Consider the following 19,671-nt stretch of genomic DNA (forward strand, 5'->3'; position numbering starts at 1 on the left):
TGCACTTTGCCTGTTACAGGTGGACTGCTGGTTTCTTTCGACCATGATGCATGAGAAAATAAGCAACTGAAATGCAAACCATACACGTACGTTCAGTACAGCAAGACTTAAAAAGGCTGATCATGTTTGTTTTTTATTACAAAGTTTTGTGAACATATTTTAACAGACACCTTCCTTGGTCTGTGCCACTTAGCTTCAAAAACTTACACGTAATGGTTGAAGATACAACTGCTGGGCGGGGGTGGGTTGGTATATCGTAGCAGAAACATTGTTGCCGTTTCCATCTAACCTGGTCTAACAACCAAATCAACTTTTACCTAGAATGGGTTATCAACGAAAGCAAAATTAAGTATTAAATATCCTATGAAAGGGTGAAATATAAGTTATACACGACTGTGTAAACACTCATCCAATAATCCAGACCATGATAAGATTGCCATTTATGATCGGTTATATTCATGGTAGTTGACAAAGGAACTTTCACATTGAACAATTATTCAAGATATGCATAAACCTACTCTTGGGCAAGCTTAAGACTGCAATTTTGCAAGCCAACAGTCTCAAAAACTTGGATCTTACCCAACTATCAGTGCATTGAAATAAATATAAAAAACTATTCAATAACTCATATCTGCTGCATTACTTGCTCCATTCCTTGGTCAAAGTATATGATTTCCTTCTCCAGAAGAACAGCTTCTTGTGAATTTTAATCTACCACTGGTATCAAAAGATCTTAAGCTTTCAACACAAATTTGCTGATCCCTAATTATGCTCAGAGAAATGCAAAATGGCTCTCGCAATTTAGATGCCCTTTTTCCTTTTGGTTTGAAGACTCTTCAACTACAACAAGCTTGAAGCGTAATACATTGCTGGGTTCAGATTATTTGTAGATGATGATGATGATGGAACCATGAAAGGACTGCGCATTACCGCACTTGGACCTTCAGAATTACCTCCCCACTTAAGAGGACCCGCACTTGCATTCCTTTGGCATGACACCAGAAAACTAGGCTTGGCAACTGCGGATGCTTCATGCAAAACAGAACCTTCAGAAGCAAGTCCCCACTTCACAGGACTTGCAATTGCTCCTCCAGTGCATGTCAAAAGAAAATTGGGCCGGAGACCAACTGGTGGCTCCCTTGGGGAAAAAGGGAGAAGTGTTTGATAACAAGGAAATGGATTCATCTGCCTCAAAGTGGAATTTGGAGTAGTTGAAGTCAAAATATGCACTGGAGATTGCTGGTTCCTTTTCAATATCTCACTGTAATTTTCAGCTTTCTTCCTTGAATCAGGTTCTTCACTTTCAGGAGAGTCATCAATGATGATCACCTCTTGTATGCGATGAGAAGCAGAAGCAGCATTCTGATGTTGAAGTGGTGGAGAAGAAACAACTCTCTCAACATTACAAGAAAAAGAACTGAGCTTATTAGTTGACCTCTTGTGTTGACCTTGTATGTTGCCATTACCATCTGGCTTGTGCTGTTGCAAGGAAGGACAATCAAAACTTCCTGCATGCATACCGTGGCAGATGCCTCCTGCTGCTTGGTGTGCCTCAACAGTACAGTGATTTTTTAAGCCATTTGAAAGATTGACAGCAAAACATTGTGGTGAAGGTTTGGAATCCTGGGTGATAATGGCAGAACCATCAGGAGCAGCATGATGGAAAGAAATGCTCTCCTGATATGTGACATTATTGGCAAATCTGACAAGTGTCAAATGTTTTGTGCTAGGAGGGTTTCCCTGATTCCCAACAGTGCAATGTCTAGGTTGCACAGGTGTCTCCTCATCTTTGTTCACTACCACTAAATTCTTTCCCATTAACCTCAGAACAGGAGTAGAGGTAGCAGCTTCATGGTGATGAACCTGAGAGGATGTGCTGGCAGGATTGGAAACACAACTTTGAGAGCTTGTAGCAACATCAGAAGAAGCTTTCACTGAAGAGGGATCTTTGGAAAATTCCAGCACAGGGAGCACCATCTTGTCAGTACTTGAGTTTGGAGAAGTGCAAAATGAGGTTGACTTTCCCAGCCCAATGTTTACATTGCTACTCATCTGACTTCCCTTGGAAGGAAGCATTTCTGAGGCTACTATACATTGCTTCAGTTGTGAATCTTCATAGTTTTGGGAAGCCACCTGAGACATGTCTGTGTTCTTAAAGCAACAACACTTCTGGTTATCCATAAAATTTTCAGGTTCTTTTGCGGGAGAGATCATAAAAACCTGTAGATTTTCCCTATGGAAATTGCTGTCTTCTCCACTTATGCTCCCTGTGCATGGAAATTTAGCAGGACCTGCCATTGCTGATCCAGTGCTAGTACATGAGAAGATTGGCATAAACTTGTCATGAACCTCAGAAAGTCCACTAGATGATTCTGGCTCTGAATATTTTAAATCAAATTTTCCCATATAGGAATGGGAGATGGTTGAGGAGACAGAAAGAGGAGATCCAGATGGATCTCCATCAATCACAATTTGTTGATCTTGAGAAGATTCAGCCCTGCTAGAGGTTAAAGATGAGTTTTCCTGAAGAGCATCAGAACCCATATCCCCAGGACTTGGCAAAAATGATCCCGGTGGTCCTGGGATAGGTATTGGATCAACTTCAGCAAAAGAAGTTTCACCCCCAACTCTACGATCTTCTGTTTCCATATGAGCATTCTGTGTACCATTCCCATAATCAATTTCATTGGAGCAATCGGTCTCTTTATAATCTCTAAAACCTGGTATGCTTGGTGCCATCTGTGTTTCAGCTCCATATGCCGGTAGTTTATGCTCTTCAATAGAGGGCAAGCATTTGGATTGGATCTTGGAATGATTACCCAGTTTATTAGGTTCTGAAACAGGGTTTTTGTATGATCTTATAAGGGTGACCTTGACAGTTTTCCTGGATACAAGTTCAGTAATGGAATCCTCCTCCTCATTTGGAATCTTGTCTGTAGTAGATTCTAGGCCATCATAGTTATCTATGACATTATCTCCACAACATTGATCAACTCCAGCATGGGAATCTATAACTGCATCTGGATTATGACTACTACAACCAGGTATGGACTCTGAAACTTTCAGAGTTGGTTCTCCCTCTTCTGAGGCACATGGAACTGCTCCTTGTCTGGATTCAGATGCATTGCTTCTGCCAACTAAGCATCCATCCATAGTCCCTTCTATTTGAGGCCAACAATCTGGATTGTAAGTCCCTTCTATCCAGTTAAGGCTTCTAGATTGGTTTCCACTGTAATCTTGCATCTCATCACATGGTTTACTCACATCTGAGAAAGAACGCCCTACTTTGTTAACTGTTTCCACATTTCTATGCAATTGAGACTTCTCAGAGACCAAATGCTCTTTATGGTCGTTAAACTTGGCTTTAGTGAATGGTGGACTGACCACTAGCATGTTCTTCCTCAAAGTAGGAAGTTTCTTTCCCATTTCTAAGAAAGCATGAGAATTTTTGGTTTGTTTTGCTTTTCCCTTGGGTGAATTACCAGAGTTTTTGTCTGGGCTTGAGCAAACCTCCATCCTATTGCCTCTTGAAGAAGAGGCATGATTTCCTGAAGACCTTGGAAGCCTCACCATACACTCATCAAATGTAGAAGAACTGCTGCCTTTGTTCAATTGATTCTGACTATTCTCAGGTGTTTCAAAACACATCTGCTTATTGCCAGTGGTTTGAACTCCTGGACTCGCCACTCTCTTGCTTTTCAAAGACATAGTATTCTCCAAAGATGAGTTAGAAAGCTTCTGAATATGCTTCCTCTCAACAGAAAACTTGCCTAAATTTGATTGGTTCCTCCCATTCAATGAGCCCAATATCTCATGTGAGGAATATTCTGGACCGTGATGGTGATCATGGCTGCGAAACTTCTTTAGCAAACCAGTGCGTTTGGAGCACGGCCACTGTCCTAATGTTCCCAACTCACGGGATTGAATACTTTCATGAGATTTCAGGAGTTGAGACAGACTTTCTTCTTTCTCATGGTTTTCCTCCATCCCATCTCTTTCTTCGGAGGCTTCATGCATCTGTTTATCAAAAACAAACAACAGTATGTAATTCAAAACATGTGAAAAATTTGCAGAATGTAATATGGAAGTATCTCATACTCGTTGGAATTCATAATACAAATGCCTAGCAACACAGGCTCAAAATAGAACCAAAAAACCAGTGTACAATAGCAATCATTCTATATCTATTGCGAACTCACAAGTTAAGGTCAATTTTTAGCAATAGAGTTCAAATTCCAAGCAGACTGTATCGACCCAAGGTAGCTGAAATCAACAGTAAGTGAATCACCCACTAGAAAAATGCTTAGGTTGAATATTACCAGCAAGGAAATTACTTTAAGCATCAATTTGCTTGACAAATTGTATTTGCCCCACCCAGATAACTTGTATGTATCAGCAAAAGACAGAAAATATAGTGAATCCTGATACAAGGTCAAGGAGCATATAAATAAAAACAGCATAGACATACCTTATTTTGATCAACCTTTGGAGAGCATAGTTTCGCAGACTGAGATTTAAGTTTTAGATACTTGAACCTCCTTGGTCCAAGGCGTCTTTTCTTTCCAGAATAAAAGAATTTTCTTTCATTACCATATTTTATATGCTTCCTTGGCCTGGAATCTCCTCCAACACTTGGTGCTGAAACATTGTTAAATTTTGACAGAATCCGAATCTTTGTTCCATTAGAATCAACATAAACTGCACCTTCATCACCACTATCCTCAACTTCAGGAGAGAGCCGTTGCCTTTTCCCTTCAGCACAAACTTCAGCATGTGAACAAGGCATGCTCAATTCAACAGCCCAGTTTGAACCATTCCTCTTATCAAGCTCCTCCAGGGTGCATGGAGGCGCTGTTGCACAAATATCTATCATTGACCTCTTTTTCCTTGGCTTTATTTTATGTCTGGTTGGCTTAAAATTAACTGAAAATTTGGCAGTTGACTCCATGGCCAGGCATTGATCAATGTGAGCATTCAACGTGGTGTTTGAGGTGGATGAGAATGTCTTGCAAACAGGGCAAACTTTCGAAGCCATGGGTTCTGATATGCTGGTTGTATTGGAAGCAAAATCTTCACCGCGGCTAGGATTGGAGTGGATACCCAATTTTACCATCAACCGACACTTCTTACCTGATTGTTCAGTTGTATTTTGTGCTTTGTGTGATGCACCAGAAGTTGCTAGAGCTCTAACTTCTACTGAGGTCTCTGACAACGTACTGGCTCCTTGGGCTGAACAAGAGAGTCTGTTGGTTGGAAGTGACTCACTTTGGGATTTGGCAGGACAATTCACTGTTGATTGAGTATCTCCTTCTCCTCTTGTCTCATTGCAACCAGACAATATCGATGATCTGCTCAAGTTTGTGTCTTCAGGACCTAATGTCAGGTTCTCCTTCTCCCGTAATGGATATGGATCTTTATCTACTCCTTCACAGCCATCTACTCGGACAAAGAGTTGTTCGTTTCCTACAGACTTCCTTAAACAACGGTTTTTCACTGTATCAGGAGGTTCAAAAGGTGGTAATACATCCTTAATGCCATGCCTCAAGCAAAATTGCAAATACTGCTGAGCAAAAGGCCAGTTTGTTGCAATATCCTTGCTGCGGGCTGCAAAAACATAACCTCTGCAAGGCAAACCAAGAATTTGAGTTTAGACCAAGGATTTCCAGGACTAATGAGCGCAAACCAACATCAGCAGTCAGAATGATGAGCAATTCACTCGGGAATATTTAGAAATACAATCCAAAAATAACAACAATAATCTAATGCAAGTTTCTCTTCCAAACCTTCTGAGGGTTCTATTGTACGTCAGGCTCGGTTTGGGAAGATTCCAAACAGAAATATGTTCAGTGTAAAACCTTAACCTTGTGTACAGGATTTCTAAACCTTGTATTTGCACTCTTCCCAAACTGAAGCTTCAAGCTCAAACTCAAAGGAGGAGAGAGCCTTACACCATGGAATCAAACTCAACGGTAAAGAATCTACTAAACCGCAGAGAAACTGAGAAGAAATACCAAATGAAAGACAAAATTATATGATCAAATAAACTCGAAGAAACCCATCATATCCACCAAACAAGAACCAGGACCCAGAAGAAGGAAAAGAAGAATGGAACAGATATCAACAGAATAAGCAAAATAGTGCCAGACTATCCCAACTAGCACTCGAAGGCGTGGGATACCCGTCAATTGACATGAACTGGCAGATAGATAGAGAGAGGACAAAGACAGAACATCTGAATTCGGATTGGAAGGTATGGAATGGCTAGATGTTGTTAGCTATCAAAACCAAGGTCTCTTTTTTTATATATAACCAAGTAAAACCCATGAACAAGCTAATAGGTTGAGCGTCAAGAAACCCAAAATCTGTCATTCAGAACACCTACGTCGAGAAAAGTCACAATAGATATGGATCCTGATCAAAAAGGAAAAGAAGCAGAAGAAGATAGAGGACCAAGCAGAAGTCACGATACAAAAGCCATAAACCAACGACCATATAACTCAGGATCTGATTCGAAAGACTTCTTGGATTAGTGAGATCTCCATGAACAGATTAAAGCCTTGCTGACATCAAAATAAACACAAGAAAGTTAATATGCAGATACTATGAATCAGAACATGAGAAACAATACCTTATTGAGAAGTTGGAGAGCTGGGGATCAGCAAGCCCTGACTTCAACAGATCTGCCTTTGGTAAGGCAAATTTTTCTGAAGCCCTTTCATCGCTTATCGGTACAGAAGTAGTCTTGCAAGAACACGAGGGATCTGAAGAGGTTTCAATGGATAACATCTGCAGAAAAGCTTCTCTCCTCTTGTGCTGTTTCTGCAACAGACACAAGAGATGTGGCTACAACTTGGACTTATCTTGTACTTAGCCTCCAGCATAACAAAGAACTGAGAGTTTCAACTCACATCACCAACACCAGTGAAGATCAAAACCCCAGAAGAAGATTCAGTCGCCTCTTCATCCACAAGCCTGCATATAGCAGTTAATAAGAGTAAATATCAAATCTCAGGAGTCTTACGAGGAACAAAAGCTAAAAACCAGCTTCTAGAGGACTCTAGAACGTTATTTTATGTGCTAAGAATGAGTGAACTTGAGGGAAATAAAGCCTCCTGAATCTTCTAAACTCATGGTAGATGTAGTTCTTTGGCAACCATGAATCTAAAAGGAGAGAAGATGAAACCCACCCAGCAAAGACGAGAATGGAAGATCGAAGTATCTATTAAACGTCATTTTATGTGACTAATCCAGTAGAAATACAAGGTAAAGATATAAAAAGTTGAAATAGACATCCCAAAACCAGTAAAATCTTACATACTACCGAAATCAAGTCCATTTAGCTGGAGAGATCAAACCCCCATTAAAGGGAGTGATGGAAGAAAAGCAAAAATCAGTGATCATATGTGAAATCTGAGATGAAGGAAGAAAATAAGCGTGGGAAAGAGAAACCTAAATCCAAAATTATCGCATAGAGGGAGGGGGAGAGGGCAGGCGAGCGAGAGAGAAAGTAACTAATAGCATAAAGAAAGGAGGTTCTAAAAACCCATCAAACCCAAAAATTTCAAAACCCACGAGCAAATTCACAGAAAATATGGAATATGAACCCGTGAGACAAGGTAAAAGAACCCACAAGCTCAAAAGGTGAGGAGAAGAGAGCATGAAATAACACGGTTTCTATTTCCGAACTTCATCCCATTCCGGAGATAAAACTACAAGAAGGGAAAAAAACTGAAATTTTCAGATGCAAGACGAAACTGAAACAACTAAAGCATAATCATCAGCAAATCCAAAGGAAACCCAACAACAGATTGTTAGGAAAAGAAACCCATTAAATCCATTTGAGAAAAAAAAAAAAAAGTAAAGGAACAGCTGCTTCCAAATGAAAGAAAAAAAGAAAAAAGGAAAAACTAACCGAAGATGGGAAGAAGATCATCAAATAACCGAGAAGATTACATAAAATCATACAAACCTTCAAGTCAGGAGCTTCTCCCTAATGGTTTCTACTCAAAATATTACAGAAAAATAGAAAGAAAGAAAGTCGGTGTGTAGAAAACTAGAAATCAAAGAGGAGAAGAAACAGAGAGAGAGAGAGAGAGAGAGATTAGTGTTCTAAAATCTTCCATAGTAAAGAAAGAAACAGCACCACCCACTCACACATCAAAGGGCATCAGGTTCTCCACCAAAAGCAGGTTTGTAGTTTTGTACTATTGAACAGCACCTTCATTCAGCCCCCCGTATCCGTATCCAAGTATTAGAGAGAGAAGAGAGGAGAGAGAAAGAGAGAGGGGGTTTCTCCAAAGAGCTGTCCTATCCTATACCTACTGCTCTACAAAGCCTTTTCATTTTTTCTTATATATTATTTTTTTTTGTAAAAATTATACTGCACTCCACCTCAGAATTCTAAATTCCATTTATTTTTTCTGATTTTTACATGAAGCCCATAACTTTGGGCCCATGCTTTTTCGGAATTACGAAAAACGCTCCTCCTTTAAAATTGCTAATGATTTTTATGTTGACCATAATGCCCACCATGAACACAAAAAATGCGACAAAATCACTCCAGTCGTCCACCGTAAATAAAGAAATTATTTTCATAAAACAAGGGAACCTTTATTATTTGTAATGATAAGGATAAAAAGTAAAGGGGTATTTCAGTCTTTTCAGAAAGGCAGCTGTAAAATGTAAAGAAAGAGGGGTGGGCGAGTGCAGTGCGCAAGCCCAATTAAAAACCCAAATCACTTAACATGAGATTGAGGTAAGAATAAGATGGATTCATCGCCTTCCCTACTTTCTGCATGAGACCAAAGGACAGTATTTATTGAATTTGACACGTGGCAACCTAATCAAGAGGCGATGGCAAGTGAATGAGTAATATAAGAATATCTCCTCGCCTTCCCTACTTTCTTACGATGTTGAAAATAACATTAAAGGACAGGCTGCTGAGGCTGAGGCTGAAGCTATTATTTAAGTGAAGAATGTAACCCATTGTGAGGCATGGGGCCAAAATGGCCATGAGGCCGATGAACAAGGACAACCTAATGTTATATGCATGCATCTGTGATTTGTAAGACACACACACTCACAAGTCACATCCTTATGATGATGATGATTATCATCATGAATTGAATGGTATGGATTTGTCATGCGTTGTCCCCTTCAAAAAATGCACATTAACGACCACTTTATGCAACTCTTCTTCACTTGGGTTGGGGGGTGGGTGGTGGGTGGGTGGGATACCGTGTGGGCCTGTTCCTAAATATATACTGTAGTTGATAATTGGGCCACAAGGATAAAGAGGAGAGAGAGAGAGGGGGAGCCAGAGAGGAGAGAGGCCAGCGGCCCAGTGGGGATCCAAATTGTAATTGGACTATTGGAGGTTAAAAAAGCAATAGTCACAATAAATGTGTAATTATTGATTGAGTTGAGGCCGAGAGGGGGAGGGGGGGTAGGGTACCGTGCTCGTCAGTCATCACCTATTTATTTGGCCCCCTATGACTTATATATAGGTCCACGACTCCAAACATTCATCCTCGGTGTGAATATGATACCAATTTTTTTGTTGGATTTGCGTGCCCGCAAAGCCCACCAATTATGGGGGCCAATTTCTACACTATGCCTACACCATGGTCCATGGATCATGGATGGATTGGATCCCTAACGCTCCCTCCTTTTCCTTTTGCTCACTCATTGCCAAAAATTAATATGGATTCATTTGCCCAGGTGGAGTGGAGAGAAATTAGACATAATTGGCTAGTGACTACTTTCCATGATGATGTAGTTAATATTATTCACCACGCCACTAATTTGTGGTATATCTTTAAAGGGTAATTTCGTCATCCTATGGATGGATCCTAGGGGACATTCTCGTCTGAATTTTGTGTATATAATTGCTTATATATAATAATTAAATAAATTAGTATAATAAAATAAAGAAAATATTTATTTTATTAATATATTATATACTATATATTATTATATAATTATAATTTATATAATATTATATAAAATATATATACGGGCTACGTTGTGCTGTGCCGTGTCGACCTGTGGACCTAAAACCCCAGGCCTAACACGACCCACATGATCGTGTCGAACCTAACACAATCCACTAATCATCGTGTCAGGCCGAGAATTAAAATTTTAAATTTTTTTGTCAATTTTTTTTAAGTAAATAACTTTGGCTCGATGCACAACCCAACCAGGCACAAAGCTCAGTCCACGAGCCTGGGCCGTGGGCCGTGCCGGGTCGACCCCCAAAATTTTCACTAAGGAGGGCAGCATGGCACAACCCACACTTTCTCAATTGACGGCAATGTTGCTTTGTGGATAGGGATGTGGGAATAGATTGTGGGCAGTAGATTAAGATGGGATTCAACCACCAAGTTAATTTGATATGGGGATACAAGCTTTCCTAATTAGGAATGGATTCGAGCTGAATTGAGTTAAATATCTAGCTATTTGAGTTTGGCTTTGTAGAAAAACATCGAACTTGAGCTCGATTTGAACTAGACATGAGGTCAAATTTGGATCAACTCAAAAACTCATGTTTGAACCCGGCTCAGCTTTAGCTCAATAGTGAACGAAGCTTCATATAAAAAATAAAAAGTTACACATGTAAATTATACATATAAAATATTATTTATTATTATGTATTATATAAAAATTAAAAATAATATATATATATATATATATATATATATATATAGATAATATAAGTTCAATTAAGCTTGCAACCCTCATGAGCCAAAGCTCATTAGGCTCAACCTCAATTTGATTAGCAACAGACCTACATATTGAATTCAAGCTCGACATAAACCGAACTTAATCAAGCTTTTCAGAAGCTAAACTTGAATAACTTGTGAAAAAACTCGGCTCTTGTCCACCCTTATCCCCAATCCCCTCGTGGCCCTCTCTAACCTCAAACTACTGATCATACCAAAAATTCACAAGCTATCTTCAAGAGTTCAAATCAGCCCCCCAAAAAGATAGTTTCCCACAACGTCCCATAGCACATCCCTGCCATGTATTGAGAACATCTCTTGATGATGCCTCATCATTTCCAATATTATCATCAGGAAATGTTTCCGACACATGGCGGGGAATATGCTGTGGAAAACTATTTTGTGAGGTGTTGATTTGAACTCTATCTTTAACTCCCCAATCCTAGTGAATGAAGCTTTAGCTTTTAAACACTGTTTTCAAAACTGGACCGGAAAAATCGGAAATCAGTCACCTGACTGATTCCGTTTTCCTCCAAACCCGCTTTTCCTCCCAAAACTATTGATTTTGGTCAGTAAACCGTTGAACCGGCCGGTTAATTGTTCAAACGGTTTTGACCATTTTTCAAATTTTTTATTTTTTTGTCAGAATGAGCTGGCTGTTTGGGTCGAACGATCAGACCGTTCGAACCGATAACTGGACTCCTGACTGGTTCGTTTTTAAAAACCATGCTTTTAAACATAATTCTCAACCTTACAAATAAGAATAAGAGGAAATTAAACAATTTGTTTTGTCATTTAGGTGATTTCAATACCAAGGGGGAAGTGGGTTTCTTTTAGAGATTAGATGTTGTTAGCTAAACTAATACCCCATCATCTGTGGTGGGGATTGGGCGTCGTCACCCCACATTATACGTCTCTCTCTCTCCCCCTCTCTTTCTCTCTCTTTGATTTATTATTATATAAACAAGAATAAACAAATTCATACATCCCCTACATGCATATAAAATAATACGTGCTCTGTCAAAATTTTTCTAAAAAAAATTATAAGTTGCTTTGTTCCTATTTTATGGTTGTGGGGTTTCTTCTCTATAAAATAAAAAAAAAAAAATACATTACATCACGCCTTCCCACTAACATATAAATGCTTCTTTCCTTACTCCGAAGAAAAGGAAAATACTCATTAAATATTATCAAATTTTCTTCATTTTTTAATTATTTTTCTCTTCCTTCCTTCTATCTCTCTCTCCTCTTTTTCTTCAATGCGATGTCAGCGTGGTTGAATAATAAGATATGATGCTGCCTTTTTCTATTGAGCCGAAATTCCAGGATTCTCCACCACCACTCAGGCACTCACCATCTTGCTCTTTTCCCCTTTTATTCTGTTAGTTTTTCTTCCTCCTTTTTTTTTTGTGTGTGTTTTGAAGTAGTGGTGGGTCCCCCATGTGAAGATGCCTTCTTCGTCATCGGATTGGAACCCAGTTAACGATATGCTATGGCCTATGGCCCACCTTATGTAAGACTGCTGACATGACCTCAATCAATGGGTAAAACGTTGCTCTTCTCATTGACCCCTGATAGATAATCTTGATTGAACCATCACACCTTTTCTTTTCTTTTTTTTTTTTCTTGGGTTTGGATACATACAACCCCACTGCAACGTACCTACGTCACCTCCTTTGAAAAGAAGAGAAATAGACAAAATGACTCTGACATACCCCTTTCACTCGCCTGTATTACCAAACAATCCTGTTGTCGTGCTAATATGGTGAAAATACCCACCTTTTTATTAAAAAAGAAAAAGTTGAAGCTACTATATCAAGAAATAGCTTCTATATGGGTATATACAGCTCCCTGCGCAAAGAGTTGCAAGAGAAAATTACGTGAATCTACTATTCATATTGTACAAAAAGAGACATATTTTCAAAAGATGGGGGCAGAGTGCAGAGAAACCTTGCATCCAACATCCTATCCAAAACTAGCTCAAGATGTTTAGGGGAGGGCTCGTTTGGGAGGGATGAGTTGAAGTCTAAGCTAAAACTGGTTCAGTTACTTTGAAACATATAGGCTAAGTTTGAAATTGCTTATAGTATTAAGGCCATGTTTGGGAGTGCTTATGTTAAAAATAAGTGTTTATTTGTCGACAAGATATGATTTGTGACAAATTAAGAAAGATATGATTTGCTGTAAATTTAAAAAGATTTGATTTGATTGATTACAAATTTGAATAAATTTATGAAAGATTTGATTTGATCAATCCCTAATTGAGAGAGATTCTAAGAATGATTGAGAGAGATCCTAAGAGTTTTTCTCTCCTATATTTTCTTAATTAAGTTGTATGTTCAACATGCTTTATCAACACATTATCAATAGAGAAGTATTTCTTTTCTCTCCCTCTTCATTTATTCTTCTCTTCCTCTTTATTTTTCCACATGGTATCAGAGCTTTAGGGTCCGATCATGAATTTTAAGGCCGCCATGGTTGGCTTTGGTTCAACCTTACAGAAGTATTTCTTTTCTCTCCCTCTTCATTTATTCTTCTCTTCCTCTTTATTTTTCCACATGGTATCAGAGCTTTAGGGTCCGATCATGAATTTTAAGGCCGCCATGGTTGGCTCTGGTTCAACCTCTTCGGATGCTACCAGTGGTGTGACATTTTTGGAGGGTGGTATTCAGTCAGCGGCCATCTCTCTCTTTGAGAATTCTCTTTAGATTACCATTCACAAATTGAATGGAAAGAATTATCTTGAGTGGTCTTAGTCCGTGCGGTTGGTGATCGACGACAAAGGGAAACTCGACTATTTGAATGGCGAAGTAAAACCGCCGGCTACTGATGATCCAAAGTACAGGCAATGGTGTTCTAAAAACTCTATGGTTACTGCCTGGCTGATCAACTCTATGGATCCTATGGTTGGAAATCCATTCATGTTCCTATCGATTGCTCGTGATGTGTGGGAAGTTGTTAGGGAAACCTATTCTGATCTGGACAATCATTCACAACTGTTCGAACTGAATACTCAAATGTGAAAGATACAACAAGGTAAGCGTGACGTAACTGCTTATTATAATGAGATGATGGTTGTTTGGCAGGAGCTGGATTTATTTGAAGAAGAAGAATGGGAAAGTCTGAGTGACAGTGCTCAGTACAAAAAGAAGATAGAAAGAGGTCGGGTCTTTGTCTTCTTGGTTGGTTTGAATAAAGAACTCGATGAGGTTCGGGGACGTATCTTAGGGCGAAAGCCCTTACCTACTATAAGAGAAGTTTTTTCAGAAGTGCATAGAGAAGAAGCACGACGGCAAGTGATATTGAAGAATGCTAATGAAACAAAAACTGAGAATGAAGGGTCCGCACTTGTGGCCCGAGGTGTAGATGTAGACAGAGATAAACGAGGAGGAAAGCAAAGACCTTGGTGTGATCATTGTAAAAAGCCATAGCATACTCGGGAAACCTGCTAGAAGCTGCACGGGAAACCAACTGGTTGGAAGAAAAAATAAGACAATGACAATAATTCAAGGGGAGATGTCTGCACACTTCAAGTAAGCAATTTGGATCTAGGGCAACAATCATCCTCGGAGTCTCTTCCTTTCACAAAAGAACAAATAGAGCACCTATACAAAATGTTTCAATCTCAATTGTTAAGAAACTCTAACCCATCCTGCTCTCTAGCCCAATCAAGTAATTTTTTCACTGTAGCTATTGCTTGTACCAAATCTAATGGCTCCTAGATATTAGATTCAGGTGCCACTAATCATATGACTTGCACTTCGCAATTCTTCTCTTCATATACACCAAATGTAGGGAATCAAAAGGTTAAAATTGTAGATGGTTCCATTGCTACTGTTGCTGGAAAAGGAACTTTGTCTATTTCTCCTTCTTTAAATCTTAAAAATGTTCTATATGTTCCTAACCTATCATACAATCTCTTATCTGTTAGCAAACTAACCCTTGATCATAATTGTTGGGTTAATTTTTTGTCTTCTTGTTGTGAATTTCAGGACTTAACCTCGTTGAAGATGATTGGGAGTGCTAAACTAGATGGTGGCCTCTACCTCTTTAATAAAGAATTGACCTTTGGAAGGCAAGACCGACAGACTTGTTTAAACTCTATCTCTGTTTCTAGTGATAGTGAAGTTTTGTTATGGCATTATCGATTATGACATCCTATCTTTCAATATTTAAAGCATCTATTTCCCAAGTTATTCATGAATAAAAAGCATTCGTGTTTTAAGTGTGAATCTTGTGAATTAGCAAAACATCATCGTGCTGTTTTTTCCGTCCCAACCATATAAAAAATCAAAACCATTTACCATGATTCACAGTGATGTTTGGGGTCCTTCTAGAGTAACAATTCTTTCTAGAAAGCGTTGGTTCATTACTTTTATTGATGATCATACTAGGGTCACTTGGGTTTTCCTTTTAAAAGATAAATCAAATGTTGAAACTGTGTTTAAAACTTTCTATAACATAATTCAAACACAGTTTCAGACTCAGATTAAAACTTTTCAAAGTGATAATGGAAAGAATTTTTTTAACAATGTGTTAGGGATTTTTTTTGCTGAGAAAGGAATTGTACACCAAAGTTTGTGCAATAATACACCTCAACAAAATGGGGTGGTTAAAAAGAAAAACAAACATATCCTTGAAGTTGCTAGAGCCCTAAGTTTTCAAACTATGGTTCCTAAGTATCTTTGGGGAGAAGTCGTTTTAACAACCACTTATTTGATTAACAGACTGCCTACACGAATTTTGGATTTTAAAACACCCATACATGTTTTCATTGACTGTTTTCCAAACTCTCGGTTAGTGACAAACATTCATTTAAAAATTTTTGGAAGTGTGCCCTTTGTTCATAACCATGACCCTAAACATTCAAAACTTGATCCAAAAGCACATAAATGTATTTTTGTAGGCTATTCCACTAATCAAAGAGGTTACAAATGCTTTGATCCAATTTTGAAAAGGATGTTTGTGACTATGGATGTCACATTCTTTGAAGAAACCTCCTACTACAGACATTTCCAACTTTAAGGGGAGAGCAACACTAGTGAAGATGGTCTTTTAGTTGGTTTTGATTTAATGTTTGAATTTGTCAATAATGATGTTCCTCACAACCAATCACCGAAAGAAAGTAAGGAAAATAATACAAAATCAGTGGAAACAAATGAATTAAATATTAAAAATTAACAACCTTCGATGATGCCATCTCAAAATAAAGCTGAAACAATAGAGATGTGTGCGAAACAATATAAAGGCCTTGTATATTTAAGGGAACATCTAGCATTGAAAAGGAGAGGCACTATTCTATAACATCAACAAGAATCTAATCTGGGGGTGGATCATGAAATTCATGATAATTCTCCAAAAATACCAAAAAATATTCCTCCAAGTATTTCTAATTCTTCCAATCAGCTTGATCTTCCCATTGCTCTTAGGAAAGGTGTTAGGTTTTGTACAAAACATCCTCTGTCAAATTTTGTATCTTACAAAAATATTCCACCTTCATATTGTGTCGTTATTTCACAAGTGTCCAGTGTTTCCATTCCTAACAGTATACATGAGGCTCTAAATGTTCATGAGTGGAAAGAAGCTGTTTTTTAGGAGATGAGAGCTTTGGAAAAGAATGCTACTTGGGAGAAAGTGGATCTGCCGGATGGAAAGACAGTTGTTGGTTGTAAATGGGTGTTCACTCTAAAGTACAACTCAGTTGGATCCTTGGAGAGATATAAGGCTCGCCTAGTAGCTAAAGGCTTTACTTAGACGTATGGAGTGGACTCTGTGACCTTTTCTCCAATGGTGAAACTAAATACAATTCGAGTACTCTTATCTGTTGCAGCTAACCTTGACTGGCCATTACATCAGTTGGATGTGAAGAATGCCTTTTTGAATGGAGACTTATAAGAAGAAGTATATATGGAGCCTACACCTGGTATCACTGAGAAGTTTGGAACTAAGGTATGCAAGCTAAAAAAGTCTCTATATGGACTTAAACAGTCTCCCAAACTCTGGTTTGAAAGATTCACAAGGTTCATTAAAAGTTAAGGATATAGTCAAGGACAATCTGATCATACTCTTTTCACAAAAAGATCCACCGAAGACAAGGTATCGGTTCTGATTGTCTATGTTGATGACATAATCTTGAATGGAGATGATATTGAAGAGATGAACAGACTAAAGCAGAGCTTAGACAAGGAATTTGAGATTAAAGACTTAGGCCAGGTAAGATACTTTCTCATAATGGAAGTGGCTAGATCAAAGAAGGGCATTGTGGTTTTGCAACGAAAATATATTCTAGACCTCTTGAAAGAAACTGGAATGAGTGGTGCAAACCTTCAGACACTCTGATAGAAGTTAAGGCTAAACTCGGAGAAGTTAAAGATGGGGTTCCAATAGATGCAGGTAGATACCAAAGGCTGGTAGGAAGATTGATTTACTTGTCACATACACATCCTGACATTGCCTTTGCTGTGAGCATGGTGAGTCAATTTATGCACTCCCTGTACGAAAAACATATTGAAGCTGTGTATCAAATCTTTAAGTATCTAAAAGGCACATCAAGAAAAGGACTCTTCTTCAAGAGAAATGAGAAGAGAGGGGTTAAAGTGTATACAGATGCGGATTGGCAGACTCAATCACTGATAGAAGGTCAACTTCGGGGTACTACACATTTCTTTGGGCAATTTAGTTACTCGGAGAAGCAAGAAGCAAAGTGTAGTTGCTAGAAGCAATGTTGAGGTTGAATTCATATCAATGGCTCAAGGAGTGTGTGAGGTTCTTTGGCTAAAGAGGGTGCTAGCAGATCTTAAGAGACTAGTGAGTTTTCCTATGAAACTGTATTATGATAACAAGGCAGCTATCGGCATTGCTCATAATCTGGTTCTACATGACAGAACTAAACATGTTGAGATTGACAAACACTTTATAAAGGAGAAACTTGAAGAAGGAATAATTTGCACTCCGTTTGTACCAATCACTCAGCAAGTTGCAGATGTTTTGACTAAGGGCTTGTTGAGACAACCATTTGGACTTCAAGTTGGCGAATTGGGCATGAAAGATATCTTTGCACCAACTTGAGGGGGAGTGTTGACAAGATATGATTTGTCGCAAATTAAGAAAGATATGATTTGCTGCAAATTTAGAAAGATTTGATTTGATTGATTATAGATTTGAATAAATTTAGGAAAGATTAGATTTGAATAAAATTAGGAAAGTCATATCTTAGGATTAAGGGAAAGATTTAACCAATCCCTAACTGAGAGAGATTCTAGGAGTAGTTGAGAGAGATCCTAGGAGTTTGTCTCTCATATCTTTTCTTATTTAAGTTGTATGCTCAACATGTTTTATCAACACATTATCAATACAGAAGTATTTCTTTTCTCTCCCTCTTCATTTATTCTTCTCTTTCTCTTTATTTTTCCACAATTTGAATAAGCATTTATTTGCATTTGGCACCCAACTTTTTCAAGCACTTGTTTTAAAAATTAAAATATGTATTTATTTTATATTGGGTGTTTGAGTCTTTATCTCCAACTAGCAGGGACCTATGAGGTGTACAAGATTTGTTAAGCGAAAGTTAAACAATAGAAATACATAGGAGTTTATAATTGTTTTATATTTTTTTAATAACGAATCCGATCGAACTTGACCCGAGTTGGTCGATTTTCTAGAATTTCTGGTCGACTTTGGTTTAACATATTTCCAACTCGACCAAGTTAGGTTAGCTTCGATTTGGCCATTTATAAACTGACCAAAACTAAACTGAACCGACCCAACCATAGATATATATTAATATTTTATATTTTAAATATAATTTTTTAATAAGGGAAAGTGGGAAAATTCCCATATTTCTTACTCTAAAATATTTTATATCATACATTTATTTTTTAATAATACCTCTGTAATTTATTAAATTTAAATTTAACTTTTCAGTTTAGATCTTTTGAACAAACAAATCAAACTGAAAATAGAACCAAACTAATACAACCTGAGTTGGCAGGTTTTCGCTAATGGCCAATCGATTTCAGGTAACAAAATCCCAACCTAACCATGTCGATTTGGTTGATGAAACAACTTACAACCGAACTGAACCAATGCTTGAACACTCATAATTTTAACTAAATTAATAGTCCAATCTCTAATTAATAACAATAGTTTAATCTACAATAATTATTAAAAATTTATAGCAAAAATACGCAATTATTGAAAATAAATTTATAATGAAAATACAATAGATATCTAATAAAATTACAATAATTATAAAAATATAGTAAATAATGAAAATATATTAAATTAGTAAACAAATAGTGTAATCTCAAATAATATTTTAATCTCTAATAAATATTAATCAATAAATTATAAAAAAACATTACTAAAATTAAATTTATAACAAAATTACAATCAATATGATAAATTAAATTTCAAAAGTTAAATAATAGTTGTTTAATATTCAATACTTATTGACAATTTATTGTTAAATAACAAAACAAAAATAGATTTGTAAATAATTATTAAAAACATATTTATAAAAAATACAATAAATAATTACTGAAAATAAAATAAATATTAATTTAGTATATACATAAATATATAATGAATATACACTATTATTGTAAAATTACTACTAATAAATAATATTTTGTTCAAAGTCATTTTTTATAATTATTTATTGATATATGTGGAATTAGTTATTTACAATACTATTTAGTTATTTAAGTAATATTGTTATTTAAAAATTTAAAATATAATTATTTATTTAATTTAATAATCCATAAAATTATAATTAGTACTATTTTTACATAATCCATCATTAATTTTGTAAAATATTAAATTATTTGTAATATGAATATTATAAAATCTATTATATTGATTTTTCTACTTTTAGGAATTTTCGTTAAATTTATTACATTGTTCCGTTATTTTAACTATTCAAATTTTAGTCATGTTAAATATTTCACCA

The 19,671-nt window shown here is 37.1% G+C and overlaps 1 protein-coding gene across 5 annotated transcripts; it reads right to left on the reverse strand.

Annotated features, from left to right (window-relative positions):
- Positions 1 to 398: 398 nt before the first annotated feature.
- Positions 399 to 8,325, reverse strand: LOC148874954 (uncharacterized). 5 transcript variants are annotated; one of them, XM_088966665.1, is made up of 4 exons: positions 8,155 to 8,325; positions 6,629 to 6,972; positions 4,469 to 5,621; positions 399 to 4,017 (listed from the first exon to the last, which is right to left on the reverse strand). In XM_088966665.1, exons 2-4 carry the CDS (start codon positions 6,784 to 6,786, stop codon positions 841 to 843), a joined length of 4,488 nt encoding a protein of 1,495 aa, XP_088822791.1. In that variant the 5' UTR covers positions 6,787 to 6,972; positions 8,155 to 8,325; the 3' UTR covers positions 399 to 840. The 5 variants fall into 5 exon arrangements, with proteins under 5 accessions (XP_088822791.1, XP_088822790.1, XP_088822792.1 ...); XM_088966664.1 differs by having other exon boundaries at positions 7,970 to 8,307; XM_088966666.1 differs by lacking the exon at positions 8,155 to 8,325 and adding an exon at positions 7,913 to 8,148.
- Positions 8,326 to 19,671: the final 11,346 nt, after the last annotated feature.

The sequence above is a fragment of the Nelumbo lutea genome, chromosome 1 (assembly GCF_056320005.1).
Source record: "Nelumbo lutea isolate HS-2025 chromosome 1, American lotus-T2T, whole genome shotgun sequence".
NCBI classification, from domain to species: domain Eukaryota; kingdom Viridiplantae; phylum Streptophyta; class Magnoliopsida; order Proteales; family Nelumbonaceae; genus Nelumbo; species Nelumbo lutea.

Coding starts and splice junctions, on each gene's coding strand:
- LOC148874954 (XM_088966665.1), bottom strand. CDS start 6,786: ATGTTATCCATTGAAACCTCTTCAGATCCCTCGTGTTCTTGCAAGACT. Junction 5,622..6,628: donor CTCTCCAACTTCTCAATAAG/GTATTGTTTCTC, acceptor TTTGCCTTGCAG/AGGTTATGTTTTTGCAGCCC. Junction 4,018..4,468: donor CAAAGGTTGATCAAAATAAG/GTATGTCTATGC, acceptor TTTGATAAACAG/ATGCATGAAGCCTCCGAAGA.